This window comes from Falco cherrug, chromosome 1 (assembly GCF_023634085.1).
Source record: "Falco cherrug isolate bFalChe1 chromosome 1, bFalChe1.pri, whole genome shotgun sequence".
NCBI classification, from domain to species: domain Eukaryota; kingdom Metazoa; phylum Chordata; class Aves; order Falconiformes; family Falconidae; genus Falco; species Falco cherrug.
The window spans coordinates 64973172-64986606 of record NC_073697.1 but is presented as its reverse complement, the minus strand read 5'-3'; the positions used below and the strand labels follow the sequence as shown (position 1 = coordinate 64986606).

At 43.3% G+C, this 13435-nt stretch overlaps 1 protein-coding gene across 1 annotated transcript in view; it reads right to left on the bottom strand.

The window, feature by feature from the left end:
• ADGRL3 (adhesion G protein-coupled receptor L3) overlaps positions 1 to 13435 on the bottom strand; it is a 301758-nt gene that overhangs the window by 71647 nt on the left and 216676 nt on the right. Inside the window, exons 9-12 of the mRNA XM_055725863.1 lie at positions 8023 to 8206; positions 7080 to 7202; positions 4873 to 5081; positions 4012 to 4188 (exon numbers count right to left, since the gene is read on the bottom strand). Coding sequence (XP_055581838.1) covers positions 4012 to 4188; positions 4873 to 5081; positions 7080 to 7202; positions 8023 to 8206 — 693 coding nt within the window. The remainder of the gene's footprint in view (positions 1 to 4011; positions 4189 to 4872; positions 5082 to 7079; positions 7203 to 8022; positions 8207 to 13435) is intronic.

Here is a 13435-nt window from a genome sequence, read left to right as displayed (position 1 = left end):
CTTACGCTTCCATTCCCCAAATAATTAGCATGGTGTAACATGTTTGTAGGATAGAATAACATCCGAATGCTTCCAATTAATTTTTACAGTTAAAACAGCTTTCTTTTTTCCCCCTCTTTCTTTCTTTCTTGTTTTATTTATTTATTTATTTTTAAAAGAAGAGTGAGCTCTGGCATTCACTACATACTGATAAGCAACATTTATCTACCCTGAGGTACCTTTGCTTATTCTGTTTTGCGTGGGTTTTTTAATTGCATTTTCCCACCAGCTCTAAACATGTTTTCTGGCTGCATATTTTTCCCATGGTACATTTAAGATGCATCTGCTATAATTAATATAATGCAATGTGCAAGCTTATATGAGAAACAGCTTGTAAATTTTGAATAATTCTGCAGCAATTACATAGGTAGAATAGTTTATTTAACTATGGGCTTTGTCCCATGGCACAGAAACCACCATGTTTTTATAGCATTAAATGGTTATAACAAATATCCTATCAATTCGAACAATAGAGAGATATTTTACACAGGTCTCATCTACATTAAACATATCTCATTATTTAACAAAATATCTGTAAGACTGTAATACTTTTCTGTAAGAGGTCAAATGAACTTCATAGATAATGAAAACAGTGATTTGTTTCCATGTCTTAAAATATCTCTTCAAATGGAGGTTCTCATTTTTCCTGGTAAATTGTCTGAAAGGGCAATGAGCACTGCTGGTCTGCAAGGTCACCCCTTGCCAGGAGGACGCATCAGCAAGGTCCAGCTCATAGGTCATTATGGTTCTGCTGTCCTCTTCCCATGCTAGCTGGGGCTCTGACAGCAGCTGGAGGGGCACCTGCAGGTTTGCTTCATCACTCTTCCCAGCAACTATGAGTCCTGACCGTGTGCGCAGCAGGCTCTTGGTCTAGGGCACCATTATTTACCCCACTGAAATATACGAGTGAATAAGAAACTCTGGGCCCAACTAATTTTAACAGGCAGAAAGCATCTTCAAATTAAAATTGCCTCCTCTTAATCGGGTACTGCCCTATTAAGACTAGAATCGATCCCAGCAACTTCTGCTCTTGAAGCACGCTAATAAATCCCTGCCACCATAGTCAGCCAATGTAATTTTCTGCCCCTTTGGACAAAGACATATTGCTGTTTCATGCTAAAGAGCCAGACGGCCATCAATCACCTCCTCAGTGGTGCCACCTTCCAGCTCAGCCTTGCCACATATACTCTGCTAATAATTAAATCCCAGCCTGTAACTCACAGAGTAGCCATCGAGGTCTCCTCCAGAGAACACGCTCTTTTGCCATGCTACCAGGGAGGGAGATCATTCATGACCAGAAGTGACACTTGTCAAACTGGTGCTGGCTTTTGATTAAGGAGCAGGACTCTGATGTCTGCTTCGCATGATGCCCAGCGTTCAGTTTCATTAGGTGGGGTGCTGTGATTACTTATTACACTAAAGGATGCTCCCTATGGATCCAAAAATCCAACAAACTCAAGTCAGTACAGTGTAAGTCTCAATGACAGAAGAAAATTGTTTCTGTTGCAAAACTCCTAAAATATTATTAATTATTATGTGTATGACAGTCCTCTTTAGAGATCCCAGTCACTGGCCAGAGCACTGCTGGAAGAAGTTCTGCACAAGCACGCAACATCTCTTCAAGGACTGTTCCACCTCCAAGAACACTTAAAGGTCTTTGAGGCAAGGAATGCCTTTTCGTACAAGCCATGAGACAACGAAACGGCTCAAAAGCATGCCTATGAGAGATGAGTGTGAGCCAGTGAATGACAACAACCCTCATTTATTTCAAAACTTCCACTTTTCCAAATGAGCAGGTGTTCTGCTGCAAACACCTTAAAATCAACTCATTGCATCAGCATAAGGAATGTCATACTAGCCACCCCCCGGGTTTGCCAAGAGCCACACGGCCAGCTCCACCAGCAGACTGGAGCAGGATGGTACTGTCAGGAAGAGCAAGGTGACTAGCAGCTAGAGGGAGGAGTTGCAGATGTTTGCATGGTACGCACCTGCCTTTGCCCTCGGAATGGGACATCGCTAAAGCTGACATGCCAGGAAGCTGTCCGGTTACATCAGTCAGCTAAGTGGAACCAATTTGGCTCTTACAGCAATGATACTTTTGTTGCAGCCAAATGACAAAACATGACCTGAAAGTCTTGAGGGCTCATGTTAACACCCAGAACCACCCACCAGCTATCAGCAGCTGGCTTGGCACTCAGGAGGCTTCCAGCCGTAGCTCTTCCCAATCTGAGCATTGGGCAAACTTCTCTTTCCAGAAGATAACACCAGTGCTACTAGTCCAATGGTGCTTGGGTGAAATACTGTGCAGACAAGGCTGACCAGCTTGCAGTTTAGGAAGAGGCTTGCTCGGCACTAGCCTGTATCTGCACCACGCAGCAAGGATCACCCTCATTCACACCAGTGAAGTGGAAAGCTATCTGCATTTCCCAGGTGCGACCTCTGACTTCAGTGACTCCGGTATATCTGTTAACTCCAGGCAGGTGATAATGAGCCAAAACACCTTTCTTTTGAAAATTCAAGCAGTTGTAGGAAAATGGCAAAAATAGACTTGGACTTCAGAATGGCATTAAACTGTAAACATGTGCTCTGAATAAGCCATTTCTTCAGACATCTCTCAGGATAATGCCACAGTCATTATATCTACCATATCTACCAGTACCACTCCGGGACTGGTAGTGACTCCTGCAGAACACAAGGGATATGTAATCCTGCAGCAGCAGCAGATCTATCCTGTCCCCCTCAGCTGGCCCCAGCTGTTGTGGCAAATGTGCTGCCAGGCTCCCATTTATTTTTTTGAAGAGCTTTCGTCATGTGTGTCGGTGCTTTAATATATATTTTTACTGTGGTTCTTCACATTCCTCTTCAGATTACCAAACGAAACAAAAATATACAAAGGAGTGACACTGGAAGACTATTTGAGAAAAGGTCTTTTAAAACTGTAATAGCTTTTGTGGTTATGCAGCCATGGAAGTGGCTCCAAAATGTTCTGCCTGCATGGAAGATGCCAGATCCACATCTAGCTCAGAGCCGTGGGTTCTGCTGCAGTGCCAGGCACATGAAATGGAGGCACTGCAATACAGAGAATCACCAGGCCAAAATCTTTTGGGCACCAGGGCCTTCTCATCTTCTTTCTACAGGAGCTGAGATGTTCTCAGTCAAAGACAGCCAAGACAACTCAGGAAAAGGAGGATCATCTCAAACATTCTCCCATTCTGGAATAAAATCCTGAATGAGCTCACTCCCCAAGCTACTGCTACCATGAGGAACATTTACTTCCAGGAGTAACTTCTTTAGCTCCAGTGGGGATAGTCATGTGGGAAAACAGAATTACACCATGGACCTAAATGCAGGCAAGGGAACTCGCTGATTATGTACTGGGCTCAGGTAGATGTGCAGTCTAGGCAGGATGGTATAAGGAGCTTCCCTTTTATGTGTAGCTCACTGTCACGTAGCGAGATGCAGAGAATATATCTTTTTCCCTTAGCTGGAAGCTGGAGAATACTTTTGGTTTCACACTTGCACCTCACACAAACATGTGTGGCAGTGTATCTGCAGCTGCTGCAAGCAGGACACACAACTTGTGCCCCACCAGGCAGGCTTTGCATACTTCTGTCCCACCCCCCAGGGTACTCACTACTCCCTGGTGGCACAGTGAGGACCCCATGAGCAAGGACCCAGCCAGGAGATGTTCTGCACTGGTAAGCCAAGGATGTGGCATTAGCTAATTCTGCTCACCACCCTCAGCTCAGAGCTGCACATGCCAGAAGCTCAAGGCAGGCTTTATATTGGTGTGACTGTCTCCTGTTTCACCATATAGCAGAAGGAAGATTTACATCAGATGGTTTCCACTGTTAAGAGTAACTGTCACACAACAATCTCCCTGCTCCGCTCCAACTGCAGTAACAAAACAATGTTACATTGGCCACTTTTCCTGCCCACTGCATTGGCAGCTTGTGAATCTGCAATGCTTACCTTAACTTCCACGTGTGCCATGAGGACCGCAAAGTTGGTTAGGTGATTGCAGGAGCATGTGGTGTGTGTCTTGTTAGTTGTCAGGAGGCGACACCCCTGAGTGGACCAATACCCTGTCATTGTACGCTTTGTGTAGCTCCAGAACGAACAGTTCGGATTGAAATTTTCTTCTGACTGCTGCAGGGAAGAAATGAATAAATGCAATAAAAATGACAAGAGTTTCAGAAATTTCTAAACGCACTATTTTTTTTCCCCAGAGGCACTTTGTAGCTCTCACCCTTTAATTTTGGATAAACAAACACCAGCGGTTTATATGTCAAGTATTACCTGCCGATACCAGAGAAAGATTGCTGCTGCTGCTCTCTTTGCTAATGCAGACTTAGTTCTTTGTTCTTGATTAATTTCAGCCATAGACTAAACCCAGCTCTTCAAAACCAGATTGCTTCATTTGCATTGCAGAACAGAGAAATTAATTGCTTTAAGCAATCAACTTTTGCAATGACTGTGCTTGGCTAACAGGAGGACTAGCTGTCCTCTTTCACTCTAATTCCACTTCCCCCTAATATTCCCTGCCACCATGATAAAATAATATTATGGTGTATTCTAATATAGTGGTAGTTTTTAATTTACAGAATTATGTGTGTCAGCAACTGAGCAATGGGCATCAGCTCAAAGGAAAGTCTTTCTTTACTTTTATTAATGTAACGTAAAAGAGACATTCTCCATAAATAACACAGAGTGCAAAGGAACAAATGTATAATTCAAAATCTAATCAAGGACTGCTGGGGGCCTCACATCAGCCAACTTTTGCATCACTTTGTTTTAGATATTAGGAAAGAATCACTTTTCAAACTAACTCACCTTGATGTGCTTGACAGTAAACACCACAGGATCAGCCAGGTAAACCTTATTGCTGAACTCTTTGTTTATTGCTGCTGTGATGACAGGGGAGTTGACAATGACGGAGTGATTAGTCGACATTGCTTCTGTTCCCAACTTCATGCTGGCATTCTCCGTGGAGAGATAGGTGCCCAGGTTATTGTACAGCACAAAAGCTACTCTGATTTCACCTAGAAGAGCAGGAAAAGGTTAGATATCCAGGTCAGCACGGTGGGTGTGGGTTTTTTTGGTTTGTTTATTTTAGAAGACACATCTCTTCTCTGAACCAACGTTAAAACTTCTCTGAGAAAATGTGAAAGGACCAAAATGTGGCATATGAAACTCACCTTCCGCCAATCCCAATGAGCACCACGAGGTGCAACAAGCAGCCCATGGATAAGAAGGCCAGAGCTGCCGTTCTCAACAGATTGGTCAGAAATAGACAGAGAAGGTGGGCTTATTTCTGGTGGCAGTGGGTACAACTGGCTCCAGAGAAAAAGGGGCCAGGTGGCCCATCTCCCACCTGACACAACACTTTATTCTCCAGGCTATGCTTTGGAAACGTGTTTGGTTCTGGCCTGTCACGCAGATGCAGTGTAACACTGTAATTTAGTCCATTAATAAATTAAGACTACCTCAGAAAAGTGTGGGGACAAATCTTGGAGAAGGAATCCAAAACTTTCCAACACAAATCCAATCTCACATGAAGGGTAAAACAAAACTGCAAATATTTCATTTTAAAACATATTTATTTTCTTAATTTGCCAATCAGATACCCCCTCTTCCACAAAAAAAAAAACCATTAGGGAGCCTGCAGAAAACTCAGGCTACCAGACAATTCTTTTTATCTGAAACCATCCCGTTTGCCTTTTGTTTTGCACATTATTTCATATCCTGTAAAGAAGAATTTAATGTGATTAGTTTGCTTTTATATGTACTAGTTGTGGGGAGGTATTCTTTTGTTTCTATAGGAATCACCCCAGCTTCTGAGAAAAGTGAAGCACTGATGACTTCAAAGGTCCCTCCCGACCTAAATCCTTCTATGATAATTTTACTTCTAGCTCTTTGTTCACATCGGGGCAGGTGCCAGGCTGGTGCAAATTGATGGCACTCTGCTGATTTGACCAGAACTCCAGTGATACCATGCTTAGAAATACAGACTTCCCCTTCCTTGCTGCCAACACAGTTTCTCTTTCCCTACAAATCTCCGAAGCCCACTAGCGGAGTGAAACTCCTGCACACTGGAGTTGTGCTGCGCATCTTGGGCTTCACACTGTCTCTAAGAGAAATACTTTTCTTCAAATCCTACTTGCAAAAGTACCAAACCCCATCAAGGAAGCCAATGGCAACACTTTCCTTCTGAACCACCAGACCAAACTTGTCTCTCAACAGCTTAACGCATCTGGTCTGGCTGTAATACTACCCTATCACTCGTGTTTTCCCTGCAGTTATCAAAGCCCATACTAGAGCGCTTTCCCACTGCACACAAATTAAATTTTAAAGGAACTCAGGAACAGGAGTATGTTGGGCCCATTGGTAGAAAGCCGGGGAGTTTGAAATCGGTCTATAGCAGGGCTGTAGAGATCAACAAATGTGTTTGCTCAGATTCCTGGTCTTGAAATAAATGGCTTGGCAGCATGAAGACTATTCACATATAAGATCATCTTTAATTTATACTATATCAGGAGGTTCATAAGCTTCAGAGAGAAAGGCATTGAAGATTTAGACTCATAACAACTAATTGACCTTTTCTGCCATGTTTGCTCATTATTAATATTTGCTACTATTGTTTCTTCCCTCTCGCTTTTCAGATGTTTGTATAGTTCCCCACTGTGAAGCAGTGTACTCAAACAACCCTCTTATCCCATCAGAAGCCTCCTATTGCAGATAACAGCAGTTAAAAACACTTCTCTGGACTCACCGTTGTGCTCCAACAGCCACATCATTTAAGGGTCTGATGCATCTTTACCAGCATGTAATACTTTTGAAGGCTGTGAATCACTCAGCAGTAACATACATTCACAGTCAGCCAACTTAGCTTGCACTCAAGGGCTTGAGCAACTGACACTACTGTTAATTTAAATATTAACATAGCAATTGATCGTATACTTACAACTGGTTAAGCACAAAACAATGCTTAAAGCACAACTGATTCGTGAGGTTGGTGCGGCTAGAGGTGCTGGACCTACCATTTCGACCATTTTGTTTCAAGGTATTTGCTGACAGCTGAATGGCACTCCCATGGCCTGTGTTCTGGGGAAACTTCAGATCTTCCAGATTCCCATCTGTGCTTAGTCTCGCAACTTCCAGCTCTGTTTGCAAGAGAGACCGACACTAAGAAAAATCTCTACTGAAATAATCTTTGACATGATACCTCAGAGCTACAAAATGGTATTCCAGACCATTTGAGGGCAGAGGTATCAACTTACAACGTTTCATGCTAGACTCTGTTTGGGCTCCTATTTCTTTTTAAATCTTTGCCCTGAAGAAGTTTTAAATTTAATTTAAAAAAAAAAAAAAAAAAAAAAGAGTGCAAATAAATTCTACTCTCTGTGGAAGACAAAAGACAACCAGTTCTTGTAAACAAGAACCTCAGGATATTAAGGACAATGGTTAAAATGAAAATCTGAAAATGCTAGTTCTTTGCCAGTGGCGATTGGTACTTTCTGTTAATGTTATCAGTGCTTGGGATCTATATTCATAGAAATAGAAAGAAGAGTTGCTCTCATTTTACATATGCACAGCGGGAGTGCTCGTTCTTTCCATAATGCTTGTTTTTTAATTAAAATCAACAATCAGCCAAATAAAGACACAAATTTGTATGAAATGAAACACAATTGCATTACAATGAACAATCTCCCTGTGAAGCGGTGCTCTCATTGCTCTAGCACAAATTTTGCCAGGAGTAATAAAGGCAGGTTAGGTGCTCATTTCCAATGGGTTTTCAAGGGTAGAGAGCTGCCTCATCCCTTTAGGCTGTTTTGGAAAGACTTTTAAGCCCTTCAGACAATGGGCCAAGACATATCCAACAAATTGCTCTCCAGTTAATCTAGGGGACAAGACCAAAGCCAGGTTTCCCAGCCTTTCCTCTCCTTCTGGCTGCTCTCAGTATTTACAGGATCTGTCCCTTACGGATGTTGTCAGTGTTTTCCCGGACAATGTCTGTCTTCAGCAGGTTATCAGCCAGCACGAAGGCACTGTCCTCCACGGTGTCAAGTAACTTGGTGGCTGCCCGCTGCTGTTCGCTTGCGTTCAGGTCCCTCCACGCATTCAGAGCCTGTGGCTGCAGGAGGTTGTTCACCGTCTCCACCATGGCCTGCAAGGGACAGGGATCGAGTGAGAAAGGGCTCTAGTGAACCTAAAGCACTATTGAGACCTTTGACATATGCTCAGTCCCATCCTGCACACACATCGGTTTATAGGGAGAGGACAACATCTCACTTCCCCACCCACCGGGGCAGCCTGCAATGGAGCTAGGCATCATTTATGCCATTGGATGGGAGAGGGAGGAAATGTCCATCTTATTCTAAATGCAGGCTGGCAATAGCACTTCCCTGCTGCTGTGATCAGCAGCTCTGGGCTTGCAGTAAGAAGGAATTAGGGGGTTGGGGGCGGGGGCGGAGGGGAGATGAGAAAATCGTTAAGGAAACACGCACGAAAATAGGTTTCAAAAACCATCTGTGAAGCAGGTTGCTGATACCTGCAGCACCAGAATTCACGAGTAGGGCTGGGGCACTCAAGAAATGTATGTAGTATCTGCAAGGGCTGTGCTCCTTAGAGCGCTTCCCATCACATAACCTCTGGCAGGCAGTCATGAAAACACAGAGATAGCTGAGTTACACAACTTCATCGAGAGAAGCAGCAGGTGCCTGTAGAGATTTAGTTAAGACACTACATTTCAAATCGCTCCATTCAGGAAGGAGTCAGCCCCATGGTAACAACTTCAGTCCCTCCTGTGGTGCACCTTCTGCCCTGGGCTGCCACGCACAAAGAGCTCTCCCATGGAGAACTTCCCACAGGTTAATCTGGATGTGCATCCAGGATCGCACAAAGCTGCACTGGCTTCCTGATTGCAAAATTACAGCAGTTGAGCCTACCCAACCTGAAGGTTTTGCTCAACCCGAACTCACCAGCTTAGTTACTAATCAGAGCTGACTCAAGTACTTTCTCACTAAAGTTTTTTAATCAAACCAGCTGTATCAGTTGGTAGAACTGATTGTGCAGAGGAAAAAAAAAAAGGTACTTTGATTGTGCTGGTTATTCTCTAGCCACCAAGCTATCCTAACCTGCAAAGAAACACCTCCACTGCCAGCTAATGCTGACTGCAGAAATCAAGATTCCCTTTTGAGATAAGCTGCTGTTCTTAATAATCTTCTGTAGGCTAAATGCACGGGCATCGTACCCACACCTCTGTTCTGCAAGGCAAGGACAGTCCCATGGAATTTCAACACTGTAAGCCTAAAGGATGCCTCCTGGTCTCACTTTCATGACAATGCTTCAGTATTTACTCCTATTTCTAAACCCACCTGCACAACATGACCTGTGCAAAGAAGATGCAGCATAGCTCATTCTCCAGCAAAGCCCTCAGGAGGAGTGTTACAACAGCAACACATGGCACAGAGAAAGCAGGGCATCCTGACTCACTCACCAGTCATGTTCAGATACAAATGTGCAACAGGAGAATATCATCATAGCAAACTAGAATTTGACTTTATTGCTATATCCAGGTGACCTTCCAAAAAATTTCAATTACAGCAAGGTTCAAGAAGCAGCTTAGACAGCTAGACATGCCACTGCTGGTGCTTTTAACCCCAGAAAAGACATTTCACTGAGACACTGCCACTTGCATCTTCATCCTAAATATCCCTCAGGTTGGAAGGTTCCTCATACTACCATGGCTCCTATTGGAAGACTAAACCAGAATCAGACTCCTCTGACAGTACAAAGCTCCTACTCGCCAACCTACATCTATTAATGATCAATTAACTCATTTGTTCTTGTGCCAGGCTTCTCCTGTACCTTAAATAGATCTTCCCCGGTCCCCTGATTAATAGACAACATTTCTCCTGAGCCTTACAGTTGGTTTCCCAAAGTATGGAGCAATCCATGGTTCAACCACTGAAGCAAATCAAAATGGCTGAAAATCTTGTCCTCTGGTGCCACTGCAAAAATATCTTTGCTATCAAGCCTTTACAATCCAGGACAGGAATCTCACTCTCATTTGCTGTTAAGTGGAACTTACTAACCATAAATCAATTTCTTAAACTGATTATTAAACTGATTTTTTCCTATAGAGTCTAAAAAGCATCTTAACACATTTAGTATGTGCACACAAAAAGCTGGCTGACTTTAATAGTCAAGAAGAAACACTAAAAATCCATAGCATTTGGGTGTGTGTGTGTGTGTGTTCAGCGTTTTAAACTCTGGAAGCTTGATCTCTGTAGCTCTTAATAAAATTCTGTAGTTTACTTTGGTAGCTTATCTCTTTACAGGCAAAAGGGAGGTAGCATTCTTTTCCAGTGACCAAAAACCTTGACTATTTTGCTGTGCAGGTTCTCCACAACACGGTGTTTTCTTGCAAAGATCTTTTAGGCACAGAAAGTAGAAAATGAGAGTTTTTCTCCCCTTTCAATGTTACCCTGCACACTACAATTTGCCTTACTTCCATTTAGCACAGCTACTAATGTTGTCTTTAAATCTCTGCTAGAACAACATCCTGGATACTTTTACCAGTATCTGAATGGTGAAAAGAGTCTTTGCAGCAGATCCAGCTCCTGGCTCTGTATGGAAAGGTAATACCTATTTGTCAAAACATGAAACAGATGCTGAAATATTTGTGTTACAGTGAAACATCTGCTGAAAAGATTTTTTCTGAGGAAAAATCATTCTAGCTAATGTGTTTTTTATTTATTTTTTGAAGTGTGTGCGAAGTTTGAGAGGGAACACCAGTCAGGCCTAATGTGCCACTTCCCGCACAACACGTACTCCACACCCAATGGACGAAGTGCTGGTGAGCATCCATCCTCTTGAAGTGACTAACCTGAAACCAGCCACTTCATACCACCTTGGATCTGGGGGCTGACACAAAAGTTTCAGAAATATTTCCAAGGAATCTGGGCCAGGTGCTTAGCATGTATCTGAACAAAGCTGGTAGATTGTCTCCATTGGCACTACATCTGAGACAAATTCAGTCCATAGCTTTTTCCAGAGGGTCACTCCCCTCACCTGTCTCAGTGCATTAATCAAGTGTTCCCTGCATTATATTTCTGAGTGCAGCACTTCATTATGCCTGAGTGCTGTGGGCTGAAGCCAAGGAGACGAGGTGCTAACGAAATGTTTGCATTTTGGACAGGAGCTGAGGTAGGTGTTTAAATGAAACAAAACAGCTGTTAAAGCAACTGTCTCTTGAGACAAAGATGCCAACTGGGAAAAGCTGGGCAGGGGAATGGGAACGGTGGGAAGGCAGGCACACAGAACAAGCATCAGCCTTTGCATTTAAGCTGAGCTGTCATGGTTTAGGCTGGTTTGGAACCCGCTCCAATGACTTTTGTGGTCTGCTGAAGCTCCAGCACAGAAGCAGCAGCAGTGCCAAGCTCCCAGGGAACCCTCACGATGAACAGCAGCAAGAGAGTTAGCCCTGATGGAGGACCTTTAAAATGAAGGCGGCATGAGATAGGTGTGCTTGGAAACCAATGGAATGATAGGTTTTACCTGTGATCCCCAGTGATCCTGATAAAGGTGGGGGCTTTCAGAGGGAGCCAGGAAAGTTCTAAACTAGTTTCATCCCACTTCAGTTTCAGAATTTAACATGCAGCCAAGCTGGGAGCCCAGACGCTCTCTAGTTTCTCTCCCCATTGAAAGCAGAAGGAACTACAGCAAGTATTACCCCCATTTAGGTGTCCCAAATCACATGAGATTAATCCTGTCCCTGAAGAACACAACACCTAATAAAGGATGCCTCATGGCTACCTCACTGAAGACCCTGTCCTTGCTTCCCAAGCTAGAGGACCTCCTCTCCTGTGGTTTTCTTTTCTTCCTCTGCTTGATCCCTCTTCCAAATGCAGCTCAACTGGGTGAACAACTTCCAAAGCACCCTTGTGATTCTCATGCAAAATAAAAATGTTGGGCTTGGAGCCCAAACATACCTCAGCACCACCCCACATATGCACAGTGAGAAGGACAAAAGTAACTCAAATGACATCAAGGGAAGGCTTTCACACGGCATAGCTTGCTTGTTGGTAGCCTTGGTAGCCTAAGATCAAACAAGGGAAGAAGGGCATGGCAGAAGGGAGCCCAGAAGGAAGGCTTTCCATCTGCCTTTCTACCCTGAGATATGTAGGTGTAGCTGTATGCTGCCTGTGATGTCAGGGTACCTATACATGCAAAGCCAACCCACCTAAATACAAGCCCATGAAGAGCAACCATCGTGGGTCAGAGAATATTAGACTTGGTGGACCTTTCATCTCTCCAGCAGTGGTTACAATTGTACATTGAGAGAAGAGCGAGAACATGCCAAGCATAGAAAACAAATCCCATGATGGTGATCCCTTCCATTATGTGGTCATACAGCACCACAGAGTGTACATTCAATGTAAATAAATGTTAGTAACTTGCAGATGGAGATTTTTCCCCCCAAATAAGGGCGTCTGCTCATGGTTTCTTGCTTTTGTTCTGAGGTGACAAAAGTGAAACAAAATGTAAACCTACCTCCTCAGACACTTACAAATTGGTATTAAAAGATGTATTGTCAAAAGGCAACTAATTAGGAGCCTTACAGTAATTATACATTACTAAAAGGCCAATTGTACATATCACATTGATTTCCTTTGTGACAGCTACTTAATGCCATAAAACTGAATTCTTCTTGTTCATTTATTTTTATCTTTTCCTCCTCTAGAAGTGTCTGGTGAGAATATATGGCTATGTGACACACAGTTTAAACCTAGGAGGGGAGTATACAGCCAGTGATACCACATTTATTTATTTTTCAACGTATCAACATCCAAGGCACTGCTCTTTGACAAAAACAGATACTGTAATGTAAAAAAACTGTCTTTAATTGGGAGTTAACACTGGAAATCACTAAGAGATTAGCGTTAGTTAGATGTACTCATCCCATCGCCAAATTTGGGATCAGACTGAAATGTGCTATGGTGCCTTAAGTACAGCAACCCAACCTTAGAAAACCAGCAGCTCTCCTACAGTTAGGAGCTCCCTAAATGTTTATTGTTCATTTTGGCCTCTCGCTGAGCAGCTGATGGAAGAACAAAAACCCTAAGAAACTTATGACTGGAGAAAATACTGCTTCATGGCAAGTGAGTACCAGCAGGCCCTACAGGGAACATTGGTTGAATCCTTCTGCTGAGTGATCTTCAAATACTCAGTTTGTCTTTCCTTACAAAGGAGCACCTCCTAAGAGAAGACTGAACACAATGTATACATTATTTTGCATGGAACCTACATCAAGGTCTTACGTCCTAGGGCAGCTTCGGCAGAATGAGGGCAGTGGCATAAGGCATTAATGCACCACTTTTGCAATGACATC